At 53.8% G+C, this 23,265-nt stretch overlaps 2 protein-coding genes across 4 annotated transcripts in view; one reads left to right on the top strand and one right to left on the bottom strand.

Annotated features, from left to right (window-relative positions):
• The window catches only part of LOC121441776 (zinc finger protein castor homolog 1), a 112,927-nt gene extending 109,347 nt beyond the window's left edge, over positions 1–3,580 (top strand). For both annotated transcript variants that reach the window (XM_041643061.1, XM_041643060.1), the window contains one exon: positions 260–3,580. In XM_041643061.1, coding sequence (XP_041498995.1) covers positions 260–1,347 — 1,088 coding nt within the window. In that variant the 3' untranslated portion in view covers positions 1,348–3,580. The remainder of the gene's footprint in view (positions 1–259) is intronic.
• A 5,844-nt stretch (positions 3,581–9,424) lies between these two features.
• The window catches only part of Pex14 (peroxisomal biogenesis factor 14), a 138,905-nt gene continuing 125,064 nt past the window's right edge, over positions 9,425–23,265 (bottom strand). For both annotated transcript variants that reach the window (XM_041642962.1, XM_041642963.1), the window contains 5 exons: positions 19,756–19,841; positions 16,368–16,470; positions 15,105–15,202; positions 12,293–12,384; positions 9,425–10,664 (listed from right to left, as the gene is read on the bottom strand). In XM_041642962.1, coding sequence (XP_041498896.1) covers positions 10,211–10,664; positions 12,293–12,384; positions 15,105–15,202; positions 16,368–16,470; positions 19,756–19,841 — 833 coding nt within the window. In that variant the 3' untranslated portion in view covers positions 9,425–10,210. The remainder of the gene's footprint in view (positions 10,665–12,292; positions 12,385–15,104; positions 15,203–16,367; positions 16,471–19,755; positions 19,842–23,265) is intronic.

Here is a 23,265-nt window from a genome sequence, read left to right as displayed (position 1 = left end):
ACATCCCGGGATGCCTGTGTGGTCATCCTGCAGACCTAGAAGACAGGGGAAGCCTGGGACTCCCTGCTGCTCCCAAGGGGGCTGTGGGAGAGGCTCCTAGCCAGGGGAAAGCCAGGGTGTTGCTCCTAAGCGGTGTCTGCTGGCCACCATGCCAGGATCAGGGGCCCTGTGTGGGTGTGACCCTGGGAATGGTGCCCACGTGGGCACTGCTGCCAAAAGGGCACCCCTTCCACGCTGACCTCTCTCTGCCCCTCCCTAGGGAACACCATCTCCATGCCGACAGCCTCAGGGGCTAAAAAGCGCTTTTGGATCATCGAGGACATGTCTCCTTTTGGCAAGCGGAGGAAGACAGCCTCCTCTCGCAAAATGCTGGACGAGGGCATGATGCTGGAGGGTTTCCGGCGCTTCGACCTCTACGAGGACTGCAAGGACACGGCCTGCCAGTTCTCGCTCAAGGTCACCCACTACCACTGCACGCGGGAGAACTGCGGCTACAAGTTCTGCGGGCGCACGCACATGTACAAGCATGCCCAGCACCATGACCGCGTGGACAACCTGGTGCTGGACGACTTCAAGCGCTTTAAGGCCACGCTCAGCTGCCACTTCGCTGACTGCCCGTTCTCGGGCACCAGCACGCACTTCCACTGCCTGCGCTGCCGCTTCCGCTGCACCGACAGCACCAAGGTCACCGCGCACCGCAAGCACCACGGCAAACAGGACGTGATCAGCGCCGCCGGCTTCTGCCAGTTCAGCTCCAGCGCCGACTGCGCAGTGCCCGACTGCAAGTACAAGCTCAAGTGCTCGCACTTCCACTGCACCTACCCGGGCTGCCGCCACACGGTGGTGGGTATGTCGCAGATGGACTCGCACAAGCGCAAGCACGAGAAGCAGGAGCGAGGGGAGCCTCCTGCAGCCTCGCCGGGTGCGCCCGTCAACCTGGACGGCTCGCTCACGCTGGCCGCCGAGCCGGGCTCGCTGCTCTTCCTGCAGACAGCGGCAGCGGGCCTGGGCCTCCTGGGAGACACAGGGGACCCCGGCCCGCCTGCCACCGTCCCCGGGCCTCGCGACGGCCCTGCCGCGCCCGCCCCCGCCGCCTCTGCCACCATCACCGCAGGGGAGTCCTCTCAGGAGGACGATGAGGAGGAGCTGGAGCTGCCCGAGGAGGAGGCCGAGGACGACGACGAGGATGACGATGAAGAGGACGACGATGACGACGAGGAAGACGATGATGATGACGAGGACCTGCGCACCGACTCGGAGGAGTCGCTGCCCGAGGCTGCAGGCGAGCGGACCCCGCTGGCGGCCCTAGGTGGCCCCGGCCCGGCGCCCACCGCCACATCACCCTAGCCGCCATGCCACTCCAGTCCCCTCTGGAACTGCTCTGTATGTGAACCCCTGTGTACAGACCCCGCTGGGCCGCCCCAGGGAGGGAGGCGCCCTGGCCCCGCTGGTGCTTCCGGACCCCCGAGTCCGTCTCAGGGCAGAGGCGGGGACCCCTCTGGTGCTCCGGGCCGCCCGCACCCTCCCGGCCCGCCCAAGCGGGTGTTCAGGGAATAGCAGGTGCTGTGTCCGGGTGGCAGCGATGACCTGCGCTCCTCTCGGTGCCCACACGTGAGGTCCTTGTTTGCTCAGGGGCTGCCCGCGGGGGTCACCGGTTGCGGGGCAGCAGGCACCTGTAGCATCTGGCAGAGCCCCCCCCCCCCCCCCCAATGCAGCTAAGACCTCCCCCTGACTCTGGGGAGAGCGGGCCGAAGACGGTCAGCATCAGCACGGGTCACACTACAGGGACATGGAGGGAATCTCATGGAATCAGCAGCGAGGCGGCATCCCCGCCCCCGAGCTGTGGTCCGGTCTGGTGATACTCAGGCCCAAGCCCACCCTCCAGCAAATCGAGGCTGTGGTCCGAAGCAGGCACAGCTAGTGGGAGCCTGGAGGCGAGAGTCTCAGCCATTTTGGTGCAAACAGGAAGGATATGACTGGTTTTGGCTTTAATAATCAAAATGGGGGGAAAAATAACCAAGAAAGTTGTACAGTATTTTTCCTGTAAAGGTTATTATTCTACATAGAACAAAAAGAGAAGAAAAAAATTAACAGTGCAGGTGGGTGCAAGGAAGCTGAGCCCCGCCTCCAGACCAGCCCTGGGATTGGGGACTTGAGTGCAATTTCTCCTAGGAATTGTTTAGCGTTTATTTTAGAGGCCTTAGTTGGAGGCTTTGTCGTCACACTAGCACTGATGGGGGCTGCGTGATTCCAACTTTTAACTTGAATTTTGTAGAGACAAGGAAAAAAAACGACTATTCTCTTGATACAAGTTTGTAGCTAATTGAACATTGAGGGTTTTTCTGTTGGTTATGCGTGTGGCTTTATAGGGCTTTTTCTTTTTCTTGTTCCAGTTTTGTTTTATTATTTTGGTTGGGAGGCTGGTACAGCCCACCCTGATTGGTTCCTTTTCCAAAGTCCCCCTTCCTGGAGGCAATAAGGCCGTCTAGGCTGAGCACAGGGCTCACCTGCAGGCACACGGCCTGCAGCCAGCAGCTGCTCCAGTCCCTGGTAGGAGCAGGCTGCCTGAGGCCAGGCTTGTGGTGTGGACCTGTGCACTCCAATCCCTGGCCAGTGTCAGGGTGGAATCCAGCAAGCAGTGGAGGGGTGAAGCTGCCACCAGGAAGTCCCCTCCCACGGGTATCTTCGTGCGGGGGGAGCTTGCCCAAATGGGACAGTGGTTTTCTTAATCTGACTCTAAGTGTGTGTGTGTGTGTGTGTGTGTGTGTGTGTGTGCGCGTGCGCGCGCGCGCGTGCATGTCCCCTCTTGGCTGCCCACAGCCAGAAAGCCAGGACCACCTGAACTGGAGAGGGAGCAGGGAGGCACAGCGGTGAGATGAGAGTACCCAATCCAACAGGAAACACGTTGATTTCTAAACAGCCCCCGCCAGAGCCTCCGTGCTGAGCCGAGAGTTCGCCCAGAGTCTGACCTGCCACAGGACCCTGCCTCTGTGGAAGGAGTTTTGTAAAGGAAAAAAAAAACAACAACAAAATAAAAAAACAATTTTCAATGTAGCAAAATCAAATAAAAAAATTTAAAAAGGAAAAAAAAAAGAAAGACAAGAAGACGCGGAGTGCGAAGTCTAGCCTTTGTAAACTTCATATTGCACACTAGGACTACAAGCCATTGCTAGCTCATTTTGAATTTTAATGTGTAATTTTTGTTTTATTTTTCTTTCTGTGAGGAAAACGATGCCTGATCCACCAATGCTCTTTTTAATGTTTTATAACTATGTATGTGTATATATATAAATATAAAAGTAATATGTATGCACATATGTGTGTATATATCTATATGTATATACATATATAGATATATAGAGATATATAGAGAGGTTTTGAGACAAAAATGCAGACCGTGAAAGCGAACTGAGCAGCGCGTGCCCTGATTACTTGAATCTGGTCTCCTCGGCACCTGGTTATTAAGAACTGAATATTTTTCCACTTGAATTTAGTGCTATTAGAAATTTAATATATGTGTTTTATTTATTTGATTTTTTTGCATGACTGATGCAAGGTTTGACATTTTCACTCAATAAAAACTGGAAAAAAAATTCGTCACGTTATCTTTTATTTTTAAAATGATGCCCGAGTGGCTGGCCATGACTCGAATGTGTGGGGTGGTGCAAACACAGCCGGGCTCTGAGTGCCCAGGGAGAGGGGGAGGGACCTGACCACTCTGAAGCCCAGCAGGCCAGAGGTTGGGGGCTAGACTAGTTTTGCCTCTGGGTATAGAGCTAGATACTATTTGCTAGGGAGAGACGATGGGGGTGGGACTCAGGCCTTGCTCAGCTGAAGAAGACAGGCTCCTCCCCTCAGCTCCACCTGAACCCCACCTGAGGCTCAGAGGCTCAGGAGCCAATCCTTAGAAAGGCCACCTGGCAGTGAAGCCTCCCCAGGCCTCACCCTCTGGCCAACCCTCTTGTGTATTCTCTGGGACTACAGGACTGCCACTTGGCAAGGCAATCCCTCAGCTCCTTCCTTCTTCCTGCAGGGACCTGCCCAGTCTGGGAACAGCACGTACCCGGATCCAATCCGGATACTGGCGAGGCTCCTGCTTGGAGCACATGGTGGCAGATTCAGAGACTAGGGTCATGGGTCTGCAGCCTTCAGACCGAGGTCTAAGCTGCTGGCCCTGGTAGCACAAGGGCTGAGGACGCCTTTGGAAGCAAAGTCAGGCTTCTGCCCGCCTGAGTGAAAGTACAGGTGCCTGGCAGCTCACCACTTCCAACCAGGGACCCACAGGACCTGCCTCTCAGCTGTCATCATCTGCATCACGCCGGCCCCCTTCAGAGCTGGTCTCCAAGTGGCCAGAGCTGCCCAAGGCCTCAGGGGAAAAGACATGGAGAGCCCACCCTGGTCTTCCCTCCTGAGCACCATCATACTGCCTTGCCACACTCTTGCCACAGGGCACATCACGTCACTTTCCCAAGGGTCTCACAGAGCTGAACCTTGTAGCACACTCAAGCTTCAGCCGCTGGGGGTCTAGGGATCAGAGCATGCGCAGCCTCACCCACTGGAGCCAGGCCGGGTGTGCTTCTCACCACACAGCCTCTGCAGGCCAGCACGGAGCGCCCTTCCCTTTCTGTTTTGCTCCTGGAACTCGGCCCACAGGCGATTTACATAAATATGTTTGTAACAGACATGAAAATAGAGACTTTTTTTGGTCTTATTAAAATGTTCAAGTTGGAACTCGCCTGTTGTTTGTGGATATCTCGATTCTGTTAAATAAAACAGTGGCTAATTTATGGGATAAAACACAAGTTCAACAAATTAAAACCATCATTGGAGCTTCACAGGCCCTGGTGGGCTGTGCTGCCTCCCATGGGGCCTGCGGGGAGGCAGAGAGCCAAGTCTCGAGAGCTCAGCGGGTGGGTGTGTGGCGTGGCCACGAGGCTCTTTCTGGACACAGCTTGGTAGTCATCAGGGCAGGGCTCAAGGAGTGGAGTCAGTTTCTGAGGTAGACTCATGGGGCCCAGAGGAGGGGGTTCACTAATCTTGACTGGCCCCCCAAAACATCCCTTCATCTCCTGCCCCTGGGCTTTCTGAGTACGGACAGACCTCGGCAGATCCATACCCAGTGGATGGTGGAACCAGCTTTCTAGCCACCTTCGGGCAATGCCCAGGGAAAGGCACCAGGTGTGCCCCCAGAGAATGACTTGCTGTCCCTGACGGGCCAAGGACAACACACAGCCTTGCATCTGGTACTTGAGCCCACTAATGGGGTTCTAGCCCTACCCCTAGAGTTGGGAGGGGAGCTAGCTGCTGTGGGTGGCACCACACCTCAGGGCCCATGATGTTCCCTCTGGTCTGTTGGATTTGGCACAAAATGCTGTAAACCATGTTATGTCCTGGGCCTTAATTCGCTGAGGGGTGTGATGCTTCAGCACCCAAACTGGGGCAAATTCAAGAGTTTGTAACCTCAAGGAATGAGTTTGAAACAGCTGTGTGGGCCTGCAGGGGATCTCAATGGACGCTTTCCTTCCCAGACAGGGCTGGCCAGAGGGCTCTGGCAATGGGGCCAGCGGCTAGAGCGGGCCTTGCCCCCAGCTCAGCGGGAATGCACAGTTCTAAGGCAGTGTCCTCCCTCTAAGTGGTACATTCAGGCCACTGGGGACACAGGTGTCCATCATGAGAGGCGGTCCCAGCTCTGCAGGTGGCTTTAGCCCAGAGCCAGGACACAGGGATGAGCATTCTGCTGCCTAAGGACGGGTCGGGCCTCTAAGAAGCAAGGCCCCCCGGAGTGCTGGGGACCTTACAGAGATAAGAGGGCCACCTGGGCCTTCATTTCTGACAAGAGCTACCACAGCCTGGAGGTAAGCTGACAGACAGTGACTTCCAGGATGTGGCGGTTGGCCTCTGGGAGAGCATGCCACTAAAGGGAGACCCCGCTTCCCCACCAAGGAACTTTACCCGGCCCTACCTGCCTCAAAACGTCCAGCCCTTAGCTTTGCCTGAGTCTCTGGAGGCCAAATGCTGTACCCTGGAAAGGATGTCAGGGTCGGGGAGACAGGCTAGCCAGCACGCACATCTGAGGTACCACAGATTTAGAGTCCACAGAAACCACAGTCCGAGGGGGCTGGAGCGATGGCTGAACTGGTAAAGCACCTGTCCTGTAAGTACAAAGGCCCACGCTTGGCTCCTTAGAAGCCGTGCAGAAATGCTGGCATGGCGGCACATGCCGGGGAGGTAGCGACTGGCGGGTCCCCGGGGCTCATGGCCAGTCAAGCCCGACAGCGGCAGGCCAGTGAGAGATGTCTCAAAGGCGGTGGACAGCATTCCTAAGAACGACAGCTCAGGCTGTCTCTGGCCTCCGCCTGCATACCCACATGTGTGAGAACACACATAAAAACCAAAGCGCAATTGAACCAGAAGCAGTCAGAGCTCGCAGTCCAGCGGCCATAGCAAAGGAAGTGGCCCCATGCCAGCGCGCCATGCTGCCGTGAGGGGAGTTTGGACACTAGTGTGTTATGGGAATTTCCCACTTAACTTTTCAACGAGGGCAGGCTTGCTGACTGTACTGCAAGTCGAGGAGCAGCTGCATCTAAAGCCACACGCCTCCTACTCTACTTGGGTTTTCTTTATTCTTTGAGGGTCTCTCCAGAGTCTGGAACTCTTGGGCTGCTGAAGCTTCCCGGGTAGCTGGGACTGGAGGCATGAGCTACCAGACCCAACATCCCTGTTCCTTTAAAGTCTTCCCAGGCCTCACCGTGGAGCAAGGACAGACTCCAGGCATCTCCTTACAAAGCGGCAATAAACCCACCCTCTCCTGGGTGGATGCAGACTCTGAGGCCTCCTGGGAATATGAACTATAGTTTGTTCATCTTTCAGGTAAATCCACCCGAGAGGCAGGCCCAACTCTCAAACTCGTTTCTGATGAGAAGCCGCGGGGTTTGACCCGAGATTGGATTGTGCAGGCAGGGGTGTGGAAACAGCAGGCCCCTGTGGCCGTATGTAATGTGTTCAATGGCACAGGCATGCCACCTCATGTAGAGACCCTGAGGTATCGGCTAACATGCCTCCCTTAGCCACTTGGCCAGACAGGATGGGTCTGGATGAGAAAGACCTGTGCCATGCCAGGAGCAGGTTGAGGAGAGTAGCCAGGCTCCACCTGCCAAAAGGCCAGTGAGGCCTGGGCTTCATGCCCAGGGAGTACACCACGTGAGTGGGACCTCCCTGGTGCCTTCTGCTCTGGTGTCCCACCGAACTGTTTAGACCAAGCGTGCTCCTGAGAGTGACTACAGATTGCCTCCTTCCCTGAGCAGGTGCAGGGCAGTGCCCAGGAGCGGCCTGGCTGAAACCCCCAAAAGCTAGTGCCTTCTCAAGCCTGGATGGGCCCAAGTGAGCAGTGGGTATGAGGGCCCCAAAGGACAATCCCAGACCCTTTTCCTATCAATGGGCAAGTCGCTCAGCATGAGGACTAACAGGAAATCCTACAAACATCAAGTCACAACTCAGTTGTCCAGGCAGAAGATCCCTCTATCCCCTCCCAAGACACGAGTTTTTCCTGAATACATATATATATATATATATATATATATATATATATATATATATATGTACATATACTACGAGAAGCCCAACACTTTGGGGTACAAACTTAGTAGTCCCCGGGCACTCCTTTCCCCACCAACCATGCCTGGGATGCCTGATGCAGACCCACAAGCTCCAACGATGCTCCCCCATGCCCAGCATCCTCCGCCCTGGGTGGCAACTTCCACCGTCCTTTCTATCCTGCCCAAGGTAGTTGCAATGAGTCAGCCGGCATGGGGGAGGCCAGAGTCTGAGGGGAGCTCATGCAGGGGGGTCAAGACAGCTGGGTACGGCCTCCAAGCACTGGGGTTCGTCCTCTCCCAAACGACACTTTATAAAAAGACATCGTAATTGAGTTTAATAATGTACTCCCTTCCAGAAAGGGCCTGACAGGCGCTGCCTGCTGCTCACTTCTGCCCCATTCCAAATATTTTTACCTTATTTGGATGAAATGCATTATTTTTCTAATGAAAGGCTTTTTTCAAAGGGCCGTTTCCCCCGTCCAGCAGCCGCCTTTATTAGGCAGCCCTCACACAGTTTGGGGAGGGGCTTTTCTCTCCCTGAAGTCACGCCAGACTCTGTCCTCCAAAGCTGAAGCCAGGTTTCTGTCCCTTCTCTTCTGAGCGTGAGCCTAGGCCCCCCCACCTGGTAACACCCCCAGGTGGGGAAAATGCAGGGGCAAAGAGGGACAGAGGACTCTCAGAGTATTGGGGGGGGGGCGGAGGCTGCCAAAGCCCCTGCTCTGACTTCATTTCGGTCCCAGGGTATCTGCCCTTCTAGTCTGTTTGGTTCCCTTTGGGGGGACCTCACAAGGTACCAACAGTACAAATGCTTACTAAACCAAAGAGGATTGTGATCGCACAGCAACAATGTTCCCAGGGTCCAGGGTCCCATTCACTAGAGGGACATGACCCAGCCCTCTGACGGCCCAGCTCAGTCTACCCACCTGCCTCTTGACACTAGGACTCCTTGGGGTTCCTGGGAGAACAAGGTCCCCCAGCCATGCTGGAATGTGGTCCCCAGGAGTGAAGAAACATGGCTTCGTCAGGGACATGAGAAGAAGAATGACTGCAGGGCGCGTTTTCCAGAGCTCTGCTTCTATCCAGGACCAGGAGGCTGGAGATCCAGCCCAGAGGATTCATGCGGGGGGATAAAGGGGAGACCTGAGACAGAGACAGTACCAGGAGGTAGACATCTGGGACAAAACAGCCCAAGCCACACCCCTCAGCTATACTATATGTCCTGTCCTCCTTTCCCAGGACAATGGGGAGCAGTGGCCTGCAAGTCCGCTGGAGGGACAGGTGCTTTGCTGTGTGGCTCTGCCTTCAGCAGTGGCCACTACTGGGCACGCTCCACTTCTCAGGCCCACATCCACGCGAGGCACATGATAGGCTAACTCTCCATGGCTCCAGGCCTGGCCAGACCCCATTGGAAGGAGTGGAGAGTGTCCCTCGGAGAATGCTCCTCCTGCCCCAGCTTTCTGGTCATAGCTCAGCACACTGTGAAGGTTAAAGGGAGACAGGGAGGGCTTGAGCGAGCAGGCGAGGGACTAGCAGAGCACAGACGGGCTCCTGGGGAATGTGCATCCATTTAAGGAAGGCAGCTCATCCCGCAGCAGCAGGTCTATATACAGTAACGAGTCCCTTCCTTCCTGCTCTCAGGGGAATGTCGCCCTCCACAGACACCAGCGCAAGGAAGGAGCCCCTCCAGTCCTGGGTGAGCGGCTCTGACAGGTCCCTGGGAGCCCTTGTCCCTCGGGGCCCTACTCTGGTGGTCACCTGGTGGAGCTTTAACTGAGACTCACCTCAGAGACGCAGGTGCTAGCAGATGAGGTCAGAGCCAGGAGTTAAATATGGTAACTCATATTTATTACAATTATGTACAGTCATATCTTATATTCTGAAATCTATACATGATCACATAAATGAACATGTGTTTCTCGGTGGGAAGAGCAGACGTGGCTGTTGGTCAGGAAGGCCCTGCTGCCTGGCTCCAATGCAGGAGGGAGAAGCACACTCACTACCGAGTAGGCAAACACAGCAAGCGAGGATGCTCTTGTGTAGTATACAGGACAACAGGGCAGGTGGGCTGGAGACAGGTGCCCAAGGGCAGCATCTGTCCGCCAGGACCTTGCTGTGGGGAGGCTGGGTCCTGGTAGGCCCACAAATGAAGGGCAGGTCCAGGGCTCTGGCTTTTGGAACAGGAAAAGAAAAAAACCACAGGCCAGCCAGGGCTCAGTGGGAGACAGCAAGACCAAGGGGGGCATAGTTCTCCCTGCACGAAGGTGACAGGAGGCAGGAGATGCCATGCACGGTGTCAGGTAGTCAAGATACTCAGAGGACACACCTGGACAAGACACCTGTCCAGGAGGGGTTCAGCAGGGGCTTGAGCACAAGGCTCCTGAGTCCTCTGTCTGGCTGTGAAAAGCCAGAGCCACCAGGGCCAAGGCTAGGGCTGAGGCCGGGGGAGGTGTCTGAGAGGCTGGTGAACAGAAATACAACCCCACACTGCTGCATCTGAGGACAGCCCCATCCTTGCTTGGGCTGCTGGCCACCCTCATGGAGGCAGAGCCATGACTCATGCCCACCTGCCACTGATGTCCTGGGTCGCTGGAAAGGCGGACAAGCAAGTGCCAGCCCTAGTCTCGCTCACTCTCATTGCTGGCACCCTCTGGTCTCCGCAGCTTCTCTACCTGTTCATTGATCTGCCCGTCCCCGCCCCGCCGGTCCTCCCTCTGTACCCCGAGGACATCCTCCTCATCCACATGGCTCACATCGTCGTCCTCATCCTCCTCGTCCTCCTTGTCCTCCCTCTTCTCCTCCTCACCCTGCACCTCCATCCTCACCTGGCCTTTGACATCTACCACCCCCTCCCCCTCTTCCTGGGGGCCCAGCAGGTGGTATGTGGCTGTGGAGCCCTCAGGGCTGTGGCTCTCCTTCCCAGGAGAGGGTGATGTGGATTCGTTGCTGACTGGGGAGATGTCACTGCTGCTGTGGTGGTTGACCGCCGCAGGGCTGGAGGGTGACGGAGACTTCACTGGGATCTGCCAGGAGGGGATCTTCGGGGCTGATGGGGAGGGAGGGAACTGCCTCCTGGCAGTGGAAGAAGAAAAAAAGGAAGTAGGCAGAGGTTGGTGATAGATCACTTCAGGCTCCAGAGTCACACACTCCCTTGATCCCTGATCCCTGAAGGCTCGGGGATGGGAACAGTTCTTCCAGGGCCACAAAGCAGGGGACTTGAGGTCTCATTAGTCAAGCTGGATACCGGAAGTGCCCTGTGCTAACACTGTCCTAATGCAGCCTCACACCACCTCAGGGCAGGACCTACCTGCCTTGGCAGCTGCTGGTCTGCCAGCTGGAGGTGCAACACACTCTGGGGCCTGCCCCACCCTATGCAACACTGTCCCTGTTCCACTCCTGTGGCTGCACAGGGACAAAACAGGAAGCCAAAGAGACCAAGACTGGGAACACAGGAACCCTAGTTAGTGCGTTCATCATTTCAGCACAAGGCAGCAGTGGGGAACCCTGGCTACTGGTCAGGGCGCAGAGGCATTAAGAGCAAAAGGTGACGTTAGAACCCTCTGCTGGAAACCTGTGAGCCCAAGGAGAAGCCAGCTCTCCTTCCAGGCCCCGGACCAGCAGCCTGCCCAGAGTGACACCCGTGCCAGGACATATCTGAAGTCAGGTCAGCGTGGTCATGGCTCGGAAATGGAGCTCTATGACAGTCTTGTTTCTGCAAAGGCTGGGAGGACAGCCTGCTCCTGTCCAGGGCTGTGCCACCTTCCAGCATCAGCTGCAGAGTCAGCCTCTGACCCAGAGCCCATCCGGTGGCAGCACTCATCAGCATATAAACGCACTAAGAAACTCTGTTTGTCGTTTTCTTGGCTTGAGTATCACCACGGGCTGCATGTGTCCCTTAGTCACACAGTCGCCTCTCTGCTAAGTTTGGAAAGCCAAAGACTTCTAAGAACAACCTGCCTGCCCTGCCTGGATTGCCCATATCTGCTGTAGAGATCCATGTCTGTCCGTCCATCTGTCCTGTGCCACCCACCCCCCAAAAATTGTGATTTAGGAGGCTTTAGGAAGCACAGTCCTCCAGTTTGGGCTCACCACGGCATTCCTTACCCCGTCCTTGCACCCCTATAAAGCCCACCTTGGGTGTCATGGTCTTGTTTCTGGCCAAGCAGACACACACATGTCCAGACCCAGCCTGCTAGGGCACACTCAGGCAGACTGACTGCTCACTCTGGCTTCCTGGGCATTGCCCTTCAAGTTTTCGAACTGGGCACTCCCCAATCAGGGCTGCCCTGAGAACAATGTGCTGCTGCTACAGGGAGCACCGGGAAGCTTCGTGGGGGCAGCGCTTATTCTGCTGACTCTGATTCTGCAAGCTCTCACTCCCTGTAGCCCAGGGGGTGTTGTCGAGACAAGGCTGCCTAGAGAGGTGCAATGCTCAGGAAGGAGTGGCCGCCTCCAGGTGCCCTGTGTCAGTCAAGTTCCCTGCTCTCTGCCTCAGCGCTGTCCCTCTCGATTGGTTTCTAATGCGACGCTGTGGACACTGTCCTCCTGAAGTGGGAGGGCCTCTTGGAAGGGGAGGCAGGATCTTCATCTTCCAGCTAAGTGAGGGTCCTGTCCCGCCCATGACTGCTGGGCCAGCCCACAAGTCACATCCCCACCAGGTTGACCCTGGACAAGACTGAGCCCCAAGCGTCCCCTCCTACCGATTCAGAAGAAGCCCTTTCAAGGAGTTGATTTCCGACTTGAGCTCATTGATGTTCTGGGACTCCAGGATCCAGTTGGTTGACGTGGTGGCCTAAAAGTCAGAACACAGGGAACATGGGTCATAACGGTGCCTGTTGCCAGCCTGGGTCAGGTGTTGGGTGACTTAGAAGGACCTGGATGGGCAGCAGCTGGAAGCCATTCTGTTTCCCACTCTATCACTGTCACACCTGCCCGTGACAACACCCTAGAATAAACAGTCCCCAAACCCTGTCTGGGTATACAGTGACGCTAAGGTCACTGCATGTCCGTAGGCTGGCACTACAGTGTCGTGTAAAATAACAAAACAAGCCCTATCCCTCCCACAGACACTGGCATATTCATAGTGGCAGGTGACAGTGGAGGGGCTTTTGTAGCCATGAGAATCTTCCATTTCTGTCGAATACCTGAAACTTCCATTTAAACCACCACCCTGAAACCCAGTTCCCCCAGAAATCAGGGCTAACCAGTCCGGAGAGGCCATGGACAGAGCACAGCTGGAGAGAGGCCACTGTCTGCAGTTCTGCCTTTAAGCAGGGCAAGATGGCAGCCTCACCCTACTGTAGTCTCCATGCTGCTTGGGATCTCTGCTCTGGCGATGACCTCGGGTCTCCAGGGCCTTCCCAGGGTCAACAAGGACACCCCTAGCCAAACCCCACGCCATCCAATCTTATTTATTCTTTGGGACAAATCAAGGCTGAGTGGTGAGAAGGCCTCAACCTGGCCTCCAAAGGGCAGGGGTAGGGCACCTTCCTCCCACTAAACCTCAGCGAGTCATGCTTTACAGTGTGAAGAGGAAAGGCCAGGCAGTGGTTCACACGCCAGGGCTGTGGATGGCCACGTGGTCTGTGTGGGCAGGCATGAGAGGCAGGAGGCTCTCAATTCACCAGACTCTCCCCAGGCTGCTGAAGGGACAGACCTGGATATACCATGATTCCTGACAAGGTGGGGTACGTTAGGCTAGCCTAGACAGCCCACTGGGCACACTTTTGCGGGAAGAAACCTCTCCGCTGCTGGTCTCAGAAAGGAAGACTGGGGGAATCTAGAGGGAGCAGGGAGCGGCCAGTGTCCTCACATGCATCGCCATAGGGTCCGTACACCAGACCACAAGGCCCGGGAGCCACTGTTCTGGCTTCTGCGAGCCCTTGACAGCTACAGAAGCCCATTAACAAGGGAGCGATTTCCACTCACTGGCCACAAAGGACTCAGATTTCCAAACGCACATGGTGCCAGATGCCAGGATTTAGAAATAAAACCTGACATCTGGGGCTTTTTAGCCAGTCTCTTTAAAAACCAGTTGTAGCAAACTCGCAGGCTTCCGTTTTATGTAGGTTTTTAATTACTTAAAGCTCTTCTTTTCATTTTTTACAGTACTCCAGTAGGAGTTTGGAAGGCAGATATAAAAACTTACATTACAGCTGAGAAAACATAGCTTGAATCTTTGGTTTATGGGGTAAGAGGAGTCCGCACACACTGTGGGCCTGGGTGCCAGGCCAGAGCCCCACTTCGGCTAGGAGAACAGAGAAACGCTCTGCTGGGCGGGAGCTGTGACAACTGCAGACCCTCCCAGACCCCCAAGCCAGCCAGCCCCACCCTCTTAAAGTACAACACGTGGTCTTCATCTCGTGCTTAGGGCCTGAGAACACTTTTCCAATTTCCGGAATGGCTGCTGGCCACTGGCAGGCCACAGATCTGAATGATAACAGTCAAATGGGGGCACACGGCCTTCCTGCTTGCTTTACAGCCACCTGGAGGAGACACACAGCCTAGCAGGGTAGCACCCAGTCACCTGAGCAGGAAGTGAGACAGCCTGTGTGAAAAATGGAATAGATGTTGGGAGAGGGCTCTTGGGAACTTTCCTCACAACAAGGACCCTGGGCTCCAGCACAAGTGCAAAGATGCTCAGTTTCCTGGATCTGCAGTCCAGCTGTGCAGTCTGCTCAGCACCCCTGGCAGCAGCTCGGGCGGGATCTTCCAGAGGGTCCCATGGACCCAGTAGATGCTGCCTCTCAGATCTTTCTAGCTAAGACTGGTGCTTCGGGGATGACACTTCACACCCAAAGCTGAGGACCCGAATCCTCGGCTCTGACTAGTACCAGACACCACTCTTAAGCACAGAAGACACACAACAAAGTAGATACTGTCCCAGCTCCATCTTACAGACTCAGAACACATACGCAACTTTTGCCTGTGGTCTGACAGCTGGCAAAGGGAAGAGTGAGGATTTTATCCAGACTGACCCCCCAGACTGCTGTTGAGCAGACTGCTCCAGACCTAAGCAGCGAGGCATGGAAAGCACTTCAGTCAACCCTGGTTGGCTCTAATTCCTTTCAGATCATCTGACCCCATGGATTCTGGGTCTAGGAACTGCCCACTGCAAGGCTGGGCCCAGCACCTTCGGCAGAGTGGGAACTAGGAAACCGCCCGTGGTGCGCTTCTCTGTTGCCTGGACTTCTCCTTGGCCAGGCTGTGACCTACAGCTTGCCGGGGCACGCCTGCCATCAAAAGTCCAGCAGCAGAGGGTGGCTTTTCATTCCTGTTGTCAGGAGGTGGCACAAAAACAGGAATATCATTGTTGATGGTTAATGCTACACTGAGGCAGTGGTGCCCCGCTTCTTTAATGGAGGACAGCGTCAGCCTGAGGTGTCACCCATGACAGAAGATGACAAGCGGAGGACACTAGGCCCTCAGAATACAGTAGACAGGTGGAGACCTTAGAGCTATATGGAACAGACCTGGGCCTGGGAACCCAAGGGTCCAAAGATAAGTAAGTACCTTGGCAGCGGCCAGCTCATGGGCCAGCTCCTGGACCTTCTGCTGCTGCTGTCTCAGTAGCTCTTGGACAGAGGCCAGCGTTGTCTGTACCTGAGTCACTGGGGAAGAGAGCATTACATCTGGTAGTCAGTGCCCAAGGTTCCCTCCTCGCCCACATACCTGCAAGCTGCCCGCCTCCCTGCTATGTGTAATTTATCTGTAGGCCCTGCCCCCACACCCAGATAATTTATCTGTGCCTGGGGTGATCCACCCGCACTGTGTGTAACCTCTGGTGTTTCTCCTTCATCTTTCCATTGTGTGCCTGTCCGTGGTCAACAGTACATCCGTCCAAAACCTCTCCCCTCTAATTACGCCTGGCTGTGACGTGCCTGGCTCTCTAGCTCCTGCCATGCTCCAATCATTCATCTCTCCGGACTCACAGTGGCCTTGGGGGCTCTAGGGTAGCTTCAGTCCCAGGAGAACTGAGACTCAGGTCTCCGCCATATCCAGGAATGGGAAAGTACAAGTCCCACCTGTGCTGGTTTTTCCATTCTGTTCTGCCCCACTGAGGACTTGTCAAGGCCGCTCTACCATGTGACTGCTACTATGTCCCTGCCTCCTAGGAGCAATGGTCCATGGGACAGACGAGTTAGAGAACTCCAGACAGCTCTGCACAGGTGCCAGTGAGGGGCTGACTCCTGCCTGGGACAGGTGACTCTTCTCCCTGCCTCAAGGTTTAGATGTGCAGCTTCCACTTAGTAAACAAGTTCATAAAGGAGAAGAACCACCTCTGCCACAACAGGTCCCAGCTAATCTGGGCCATCACTGGGGCAGCAGGTACTGAGTGCCATCGGCATGGAGTCGATAACAGAGGAGGTGGTAGGGGTCCCGGGAGCCACAGTAATTACAGACTCTCTTGACCCTGCAACTGGATTCTTCGAGGGAAGGGGGAAATCACTGAAAACCCCCCTGAAAACCTCATAGAAGCAGAAATTAAAAATGAACTTTACAGCCCTTAGAAAGGCTGTCATTTTATTCCCCTTATTAATATTCTGAGGTTGGGAGCCTTTCCGTAAAAACATAATTAATTGAGGCCGCGCCGACAGTAAACAAGCAATTTCAAATTAAACCGAAATGACGGCGGCTTCATTTGCAAATGTGAACAGATTCTCAGAGCAGATAAATGAAGTCACCACAGAGTGGAGACGGAGGGAGAGGGAGGGGCCGAAAGGGGCTGCGTGAGGGGGCTTTGAGGGGTGACTTGATGGAGTCATTAATCTTTACCTGTCTGGGCCACGCTGCCACTCAGTTCGGAGAGACTCGCCGCCATCCTCTCCAGCTGCTTCCTGTCCTCTCGGCCTCCCAGGATGAGGGGCAGCAGGTACTTCTGCACGAAGGGACCAGGTGAGGAGGTGGCCACACCAGCCTCTCAAATCCCACCACCCAATTTGCCCTGATCTTCTGCGGGTCACTCCAGTCCCAACACACTCCATACTAGAAAAAAGGTGCTTGAGAAAGTTACGGGGCTGCTTATGGCCTCCTAAGAACTTCTGCGGGAACAAGGACAAAGACCAAGAGAAGGGGAGGAGGAGTCAGGGGTGCCTAGCACAGGCCGAGCCAGGTCTCTGAGCTGTCCCTTGTCCCTTTCACTTACTTTTCTTAGATATATATGTCTACAATGCTTGTAAATTCTACTTGAAAAGTTCTAAGGAGGCTGCAGAGGGCTAGAGGACAGCCAGGCACTGGCCCCGTGGTGGGTGGCTCTGGGGGAGAGCAAAGCAGCTTTCACTGTTCCTTTCTGAATCTTTCTGAATCTGAATTTGTTTCATTCACCTGAACTCTGTGAATGAAACAAATGGCCTCACCCATCCAGAAACAGCATTAGATCTGCATAAACACAAGGTTACTGGAGAAAGGGAGAAAATCAAGAGCTTCTGGGGTGGTTATCTTCCACGGTGGGAATAAAGAGGGCACCCTGAACTCTTCTAAACATCAGAAGGGGCTTTCTTCACGGGAAGCCAAAACAGTCTAGACCCTCCCAGAACTGAAAGACAGGCAGAGGAGAAACTGCACCAGGGACACAGGAAGCCAAGGTTGCTGACTGTGGGGCTACCAGGCAGGAACACCTACGACCAGCCTCCCCATCCTTTGGGAAAGAGGGGGACACAGCTGGAAATCTGTAGGGAGTGGAACAAGGAAGTAAAGGGGTTGGAGGTAGCAGTAGCAGGTGCTAGGAGAACAGATGGGAGAGCCTGTGCTTTGCCACCAAGCAGTTTGGGATCTGGAGACCTTCTGGCCCCCACTCTAGGGAGGCGAGGTCCATACCAATCTGAGAGGACACTGTTTCAGCCAAGCACACAAGCCTGGCAAGTGGTACCCAGAGAGAACTTAGATTTTCTGTTTATTTGGGTTCCAGACAGGAAAAACAGAGAGAATGTTCTCCATTATGGGTTCTGTACTAGGGAAGAAAAGCAAGTCTCATGGGGGTTTGTGGGAGAACTCATTTCAAGAGAAACTCCGAGTGAAGCTCGCCACTTAGCATGTACACAGAAGCCGTTTCTATTTTGCAAAGTGCTTTGCAGCCACAGTGTGAGTTATTACCCACAACCGAGCGGAACTCATCAACTCAGCCTGACGTTTCCTAAGTATAAAAGTCAAGAAATTCTCAGTCGCACAACCAGCTACCCCCAATTCCTCGGGCCAGAGCCCGTGAGCAGGGAGTGCTGCCACTGTTCTGGCTAAATCTCTGTGCCTATACAAGGCAAGACAGTCCCCCACTTTTTAAAAACTTAAAGAAAAGTACCAGAAGATGCTGAAGACATTGTTGTGTCACCATTGTGACCAACACTTCAATGTTTCCTTTCTTTTTAAAGCAGGCTGGTGGCCAGAGCAGCACAGAAACAGGTGACAATCTCTGTGTCACATCTGAACCAAAGTGTCACACCTTCTGTTCTCTTGGAGGGTGGGGGCAGGCGATGGGACAATCATGTGCTGTTCACAGGACACTCTGTGTTGGCGTCTGTCTGCAGCAGCCCCACGCACACAAGGCAACACAGCAGCTCAGCAGCAGATGTCCCAAGCTTCTGAATTTCTGCACAGGAATTGCTATTCTGGCAACAGACACTACACTGAAGAGTTACTTTCTGCCACAACTCTGTCATTATCTATTCTATGAAGTCAAAAACTAAGAATCCAAGAATGCAAGGTTTACACACATTTCCTGTGCTAAAATCTACACTGCAAGCCTGGGAATTCAATAGGGTCCTTAAAAAAAAAAGTTGCCAGGTAGCGGTGGTGGCACACACCTTTTTTTCCCCAGCACTCAGTAGGCAGAGGCAGGTGGATCTCTGTGAGTTCAAGGCCAGTCTGGTCTACAAAGCTAATTCCAGGACTTCCAGGGCTAGATAGAGAAACCCTGTCTTGAAAAACAAACAAACAAACAAATAAACAAAAAAGTCACCAAACCATGCTGGATTAGTGGGAGACCTCAGAAGAGAACATGGCTTCTCTCCAGGGTAAGCAGGCCTGGCTGTGGCCATCCTGGCTGTGCATCTTGTAGACTAGCTTCTCCCAATCAAGGTGGGGCCTTTCCACCGGTATTATGGGAGAAGATGTTTGTTCAGTGCCTTCAGCTCTGCTACAAGCATCAACTCTACGGTTGAGGGCTGGCTGACTCACAGGCTCAGGGAAAATCCCACGTTTATACAGATGCTACCACAATCCACAGAAAATAAGAAGTGGGCTCCCTGAGCTAGTTGTAAATACCAGGGTGGAATAAAGCCATCTAAGGGGCTTCCCACGAGCCAGCACCACTCCAGCACTGTCCCAAGACTGACTCCTGGGTAAAGTTTACAGATGCTGAAAGCCCTCACTCACAGCCAGAAGATACATCAATACACCTGACCTCCTAAGCAACACGGTGCTCCCGAACTACTTCACTGTGCCCAGAATACTTGCTGCAGAGGTTGGGCAAAACTGTCAAAAGCAAAGCCTGTCTCTGTTTCTTCACTGAGTATTGTGCCCAAAGTGGGAATACTGACGTGGATAGGCACACTTTCACACCACTGTGAAGTCAGATCATCTGGTCTAGTCCTGCCTTACAGACAAACCGCTACTCTGGGGCACAGTCAGGTTCAACACATACAGCTGGGCTCCAGAGTCCAAGCTCTTAACCACGAGGTTACTATGTCTCTCAAACATACTTCTCGGCCAGGCGGTCGTGGTGCACACCTTTAACCCCAGCACTTGGGAGGCAGACAGGCAGATCTCTATGAGTTCAAGGCCAGCCTGGTCTGCAGAGTGAGTTCCAGGACAGTTAAATCTACACAGAGAAATTCTGTCTTGAAACCCCCGTCCCCTCCCCCCAAAATTTACATACTTCTCACTGGTAACAGGCGCTACTCTGAACACCCACCTGGCCTTTTAGCTCATGCTGTGGGGGTGGAGGGTGGGGGATGGGGGTGGGGGTGATCCAGCACGGGAAGCTGGAGCAGCAGTGCCTGTGTGCCTTGTGTTTCGCTTGCTGTACTGCCTGCTTCCACCACAGCCTCTGTGCTCTAGGGCAGAGCATTCACTGAGGTCAGTGCCTCTGTAAGTCAGGGGTCAGGAAAGATGGCTGAGAGCCAAAGGGTAGCGGGGCACAACACTCTGCTGCCCTTGGGAGGCAACTTACCTTGTAGAGCTGGTGAAAGCCAAATGCAATTCCCGCCATGATGATGGCCAAGGCACCGTAATCTCGCCATCGGGAACCTCCGGGGCCTAGTCGTAGAAAAAAAAAAAAAGAAAGAAAGAAAGCTAGGTCTCCAGCATCCCTCCCTAGGAGTGGAGGAGTGGGAGTGTCTCAGTTGGCAGGCAAGTGAGACACACAGCTGTAGAAAGTAGCACGCGACCATCAGAACATCTGTAAGGCTCTCCTCTCTTCTTCCCAGGCTCCCAGAACCATCTGCCTCACTCGAGATAGGAGTGACCTGACCCTGAGACTCCGAGGAGAGGTATCCAGCTGTGAGCTGAGGGTCCAGCTGTGAGTGCAGTGCGGGTCAGAGGATCTTTGGCCTGGCCTATGAGGTCAAGGAACAAGGATCATTCTAGAGACTACACACCACACAGAGGGATAAACCAGGGCCCACAGTGACCTGGGCCTCCCTGCTCTGCTCATTCCTCAGGTTCTAAAGACACGAGTCTGCAAAGGACTAAGTAAAGCAACTTCTGAGGATGGTGAGGGACAGGGCCAAAGCCTATGTCCTGGAGGCCAGCGTGTGTGGGGTGAGGAAGACAGGTCGGGGCCATCAGAGTACCAGCCCACAGCAGTGAGGTGGCAGTGAAGGACTTGGGAGAGGAAGTGCCACAATCACAACTCTGTTCCAGGAGAACACTGGGATAGCTCTGGGGAAAGCTAGAAGTAGGGGACATTTTTGCAAGGGCCACGGAGGCGGAAATAGGCTAGATCAGAGGTCAAGGACATTTTAGAAGGAGAATTTGCCATTGTTTTGAGGAAGTGGACTGAGCATTCAGTCCTCACCTCATGCCAGGCTCCTGGCCATTTTTTTTTTTAAATTGTATTCTTCCTTTCTGCAACTATGATCTGAAAACAGTAAATGGAAAATTCCAGAAAGAAACAACTCACAGGCTTTAAACTGTATACCATTCTAAGTAGAATGATGGCATCCGAGCCCTCCTGTTCTGACCCCCAGGACCCCACCGAGCTCTGCCCAGCGTATCCACACTGTATAGGGCCACTGATTCCCATCTGCCTCTCAGACCGATTGTCTCAGCATCTCAGCACAGTCTGGGCAACCCTTATTTCACTTAACAATGGTCTCAAAGCACAAGCGCTGAGATGCATTGAATCTGCCTAAGAAAAGCCTAAGCATTTCCCTTAAGGGAAAAACATGAAAGTCCTCAATAAGAAAAACAATGATGCGCTGTCAGATCCTGGGGTGAGGAGGGCATGCCTTTTATTACAACATACTACCACAGTTACACTTTACTACTGTTAATCTGTAAGTGAAACTTTATCACGGCTGTGTACGTAGAGAGAACCCAGCCTCAGGCTTCCACTGGGGTCTTGGGATGTATACTCTGTGGGCCAGGGAGATTCTACTTGCATGACACAAGTGGGCTCTCTACCATCCCATGAAGGGTTCATGAGGGGCTTAGGTCTGTAACCTGGCCTGCTTTCTCCAGGCCTCCGGGGCCCTGACAAGAGGAAAAACAGAGACCACGGTGGGCACCCTTGGCAGTTACGGATGAAGCAAGGTACTGTGCCAAAGAACAACTGCCCAACAGGGCGCCTGACAGGCTGTGGGGAAGCTACCTTCCTCCAAAGTCAAGCCTGGGAGCAAAGAGGGACAGGAATACTGTGGGGACCCTCGGAGGGGGACTAGAACCAGCTTTGGTGCTTCAGAGAGCTCTCCTCCTCTCCCTTCCCTCTCCACCTGTGCCAGCAAGCTCACGGAGGTACCTGCCACCATCTGCTGTCTCGGGACCAAAGGAGAGGAGCGAGGTCTTGTTCAGGCTTAGTGGTGGGATAGGCATGGAGCTGGGGTTGTGGGCATGTGGCCCAGCCAGGAAAGCCAATTCCTCATGACTTCCAAGAAGGTGAGGGGCACACCCATTCTATCTGGACTATTAAACAGCATTTTCAAGGGGCAAGAGGGTATCGGAAGAATGTCTTTTTTCCTGTACTCATGAAATCCACTTGGGATTCCCCAACATGGCCCAGCTCATCTTGGCCATAAAACTGCAATTAATGTAATGGCTTCTCCCAGCCTTCAACTCCCATTTCTATTTTACAGATTCTGACAAGACTCATAGTTTAAGCATCAAATAGAAGTCAGCGTACTGTAAAGAGGCATTCTCTGCTACAAACAGCCGTTGTCCACAGCTCCACACTATCCTTCCAGAGAATGTTTACACACGTGTAAAGCACGAGGTGCACGTCTGATTCTCTCCCTTCCTCCCACTTCTCAGCGTCTTCCCCACAGCTGTCTGCTATTCCACGGAACCTGCTTGCTGACACAGAGAGCCCCTCTCTGGTCCCTAACTGCAGCACACACACTGACTTGTGTCAGCTCCCATAGAGGCTGTCAGAAAACCCAAGACTTCACAGGGACATGGGTCAGAAGGCATGGTTGTGATGCCAAGAGACAGGCCAGACTCCTTCCGTAGGGCTTTGCAAATCCAGCCACTAGCCACGGTTTCAGCTTCTGTTCGGTGCGTTCAGCAGACGTAGATTGGCAGCAGCAGAATGGTGCTTTGCTCTGCTTTTAATGAGCACCCATCTTATTTGTATGCATTTCCTTTGGGCAGTGTGTGCATTCCATTTTCCTACTTCATTTCTTCCCCTCCTCACTTTTGAGAGACTTTTTTATGTAGCACGGCCACTAGTCCTTTGTGACAAGAATCATAAAGACCATTTTTTTTTTGTAGTTCTGCTTATGGTCTTAAGTGGCATGCAAATGTTTCGTGTATGTGTGTGTGTGTGTGTGTGCACAGACGTATTTGTCAATGTGTTCTTTTTTTTTTTTTTTTTTTTGGTTTTTCGAGATAAGGTTTCTCTGTAGCTTTGGTGCCTGTCCCGGTACTAGCTCTTGTAGACCAGGCTGGCCTCGAATTCCCAGAGATTCGCCTGCCTCTGCCTCCCGAGTGCTGGGATTAAAGGCGTGCGCCACCACCGCCCGGCGTCAATGTGTTCTTTTGTGAGGCCTGGGATCTGTGTTATGGCTAGCAAGGATGTCCCTACTCTCCCCGTCTGGACTACACTGTGATGCCCAATGAGGTGTTCACATCTGAAAAGGCCATCCATGAAGGTAAGGACAGCCTTGCTGGTTACAGACAACCCTGTGTGTTGCAAGTTCCCTCTAGTTCCATAGGAGGCTCCGAGGCCTCTCTTTGTTGGACCCTGAAATGCAAAATCTGAGTCTTGTGTGGGTCTTCCCATTGCTCCTTCTCTTCTAGTCTGCTCTGCTCGTTACGCCAGGTGTAAAATACACCTAGTGAGGGGAAGTCCATTTTTAGGAGAAAAATGTCATAAAAGAATGACCTTGCCACACTTCGAGAGGGTTCTTGTTCCAGAGGGACATCTGTCCACACAACCCAAATCCCCAGAGAACACCTTACCATGGTGCTGCAACCAGCAAACCACATTCACCATTAACTCTCAAACTGCCACTGGCCACTGAGT

This window comes from Microtus oregoni, unplaced genomic scaffold, assembly GCF_018167655.1.
Source record: "Microtus oregoni isolate MIOR12 unplaced genomic scaffold, Mior012 000081F_ref0000091, whole genome shotgun sequence".
In the NCBI taxonomy this organism is placed as follows: domain Eukaryota; kingdom Metazoa; phylum Chordata; class Mammalia; order Rodentia; family Cricetidae; genus Microtus; species Microtus oregoni.
Note: the sequence above shows the minus strand (reverse complement) of the source record. Positions and strands in the feature narration are given on the sequence as shown.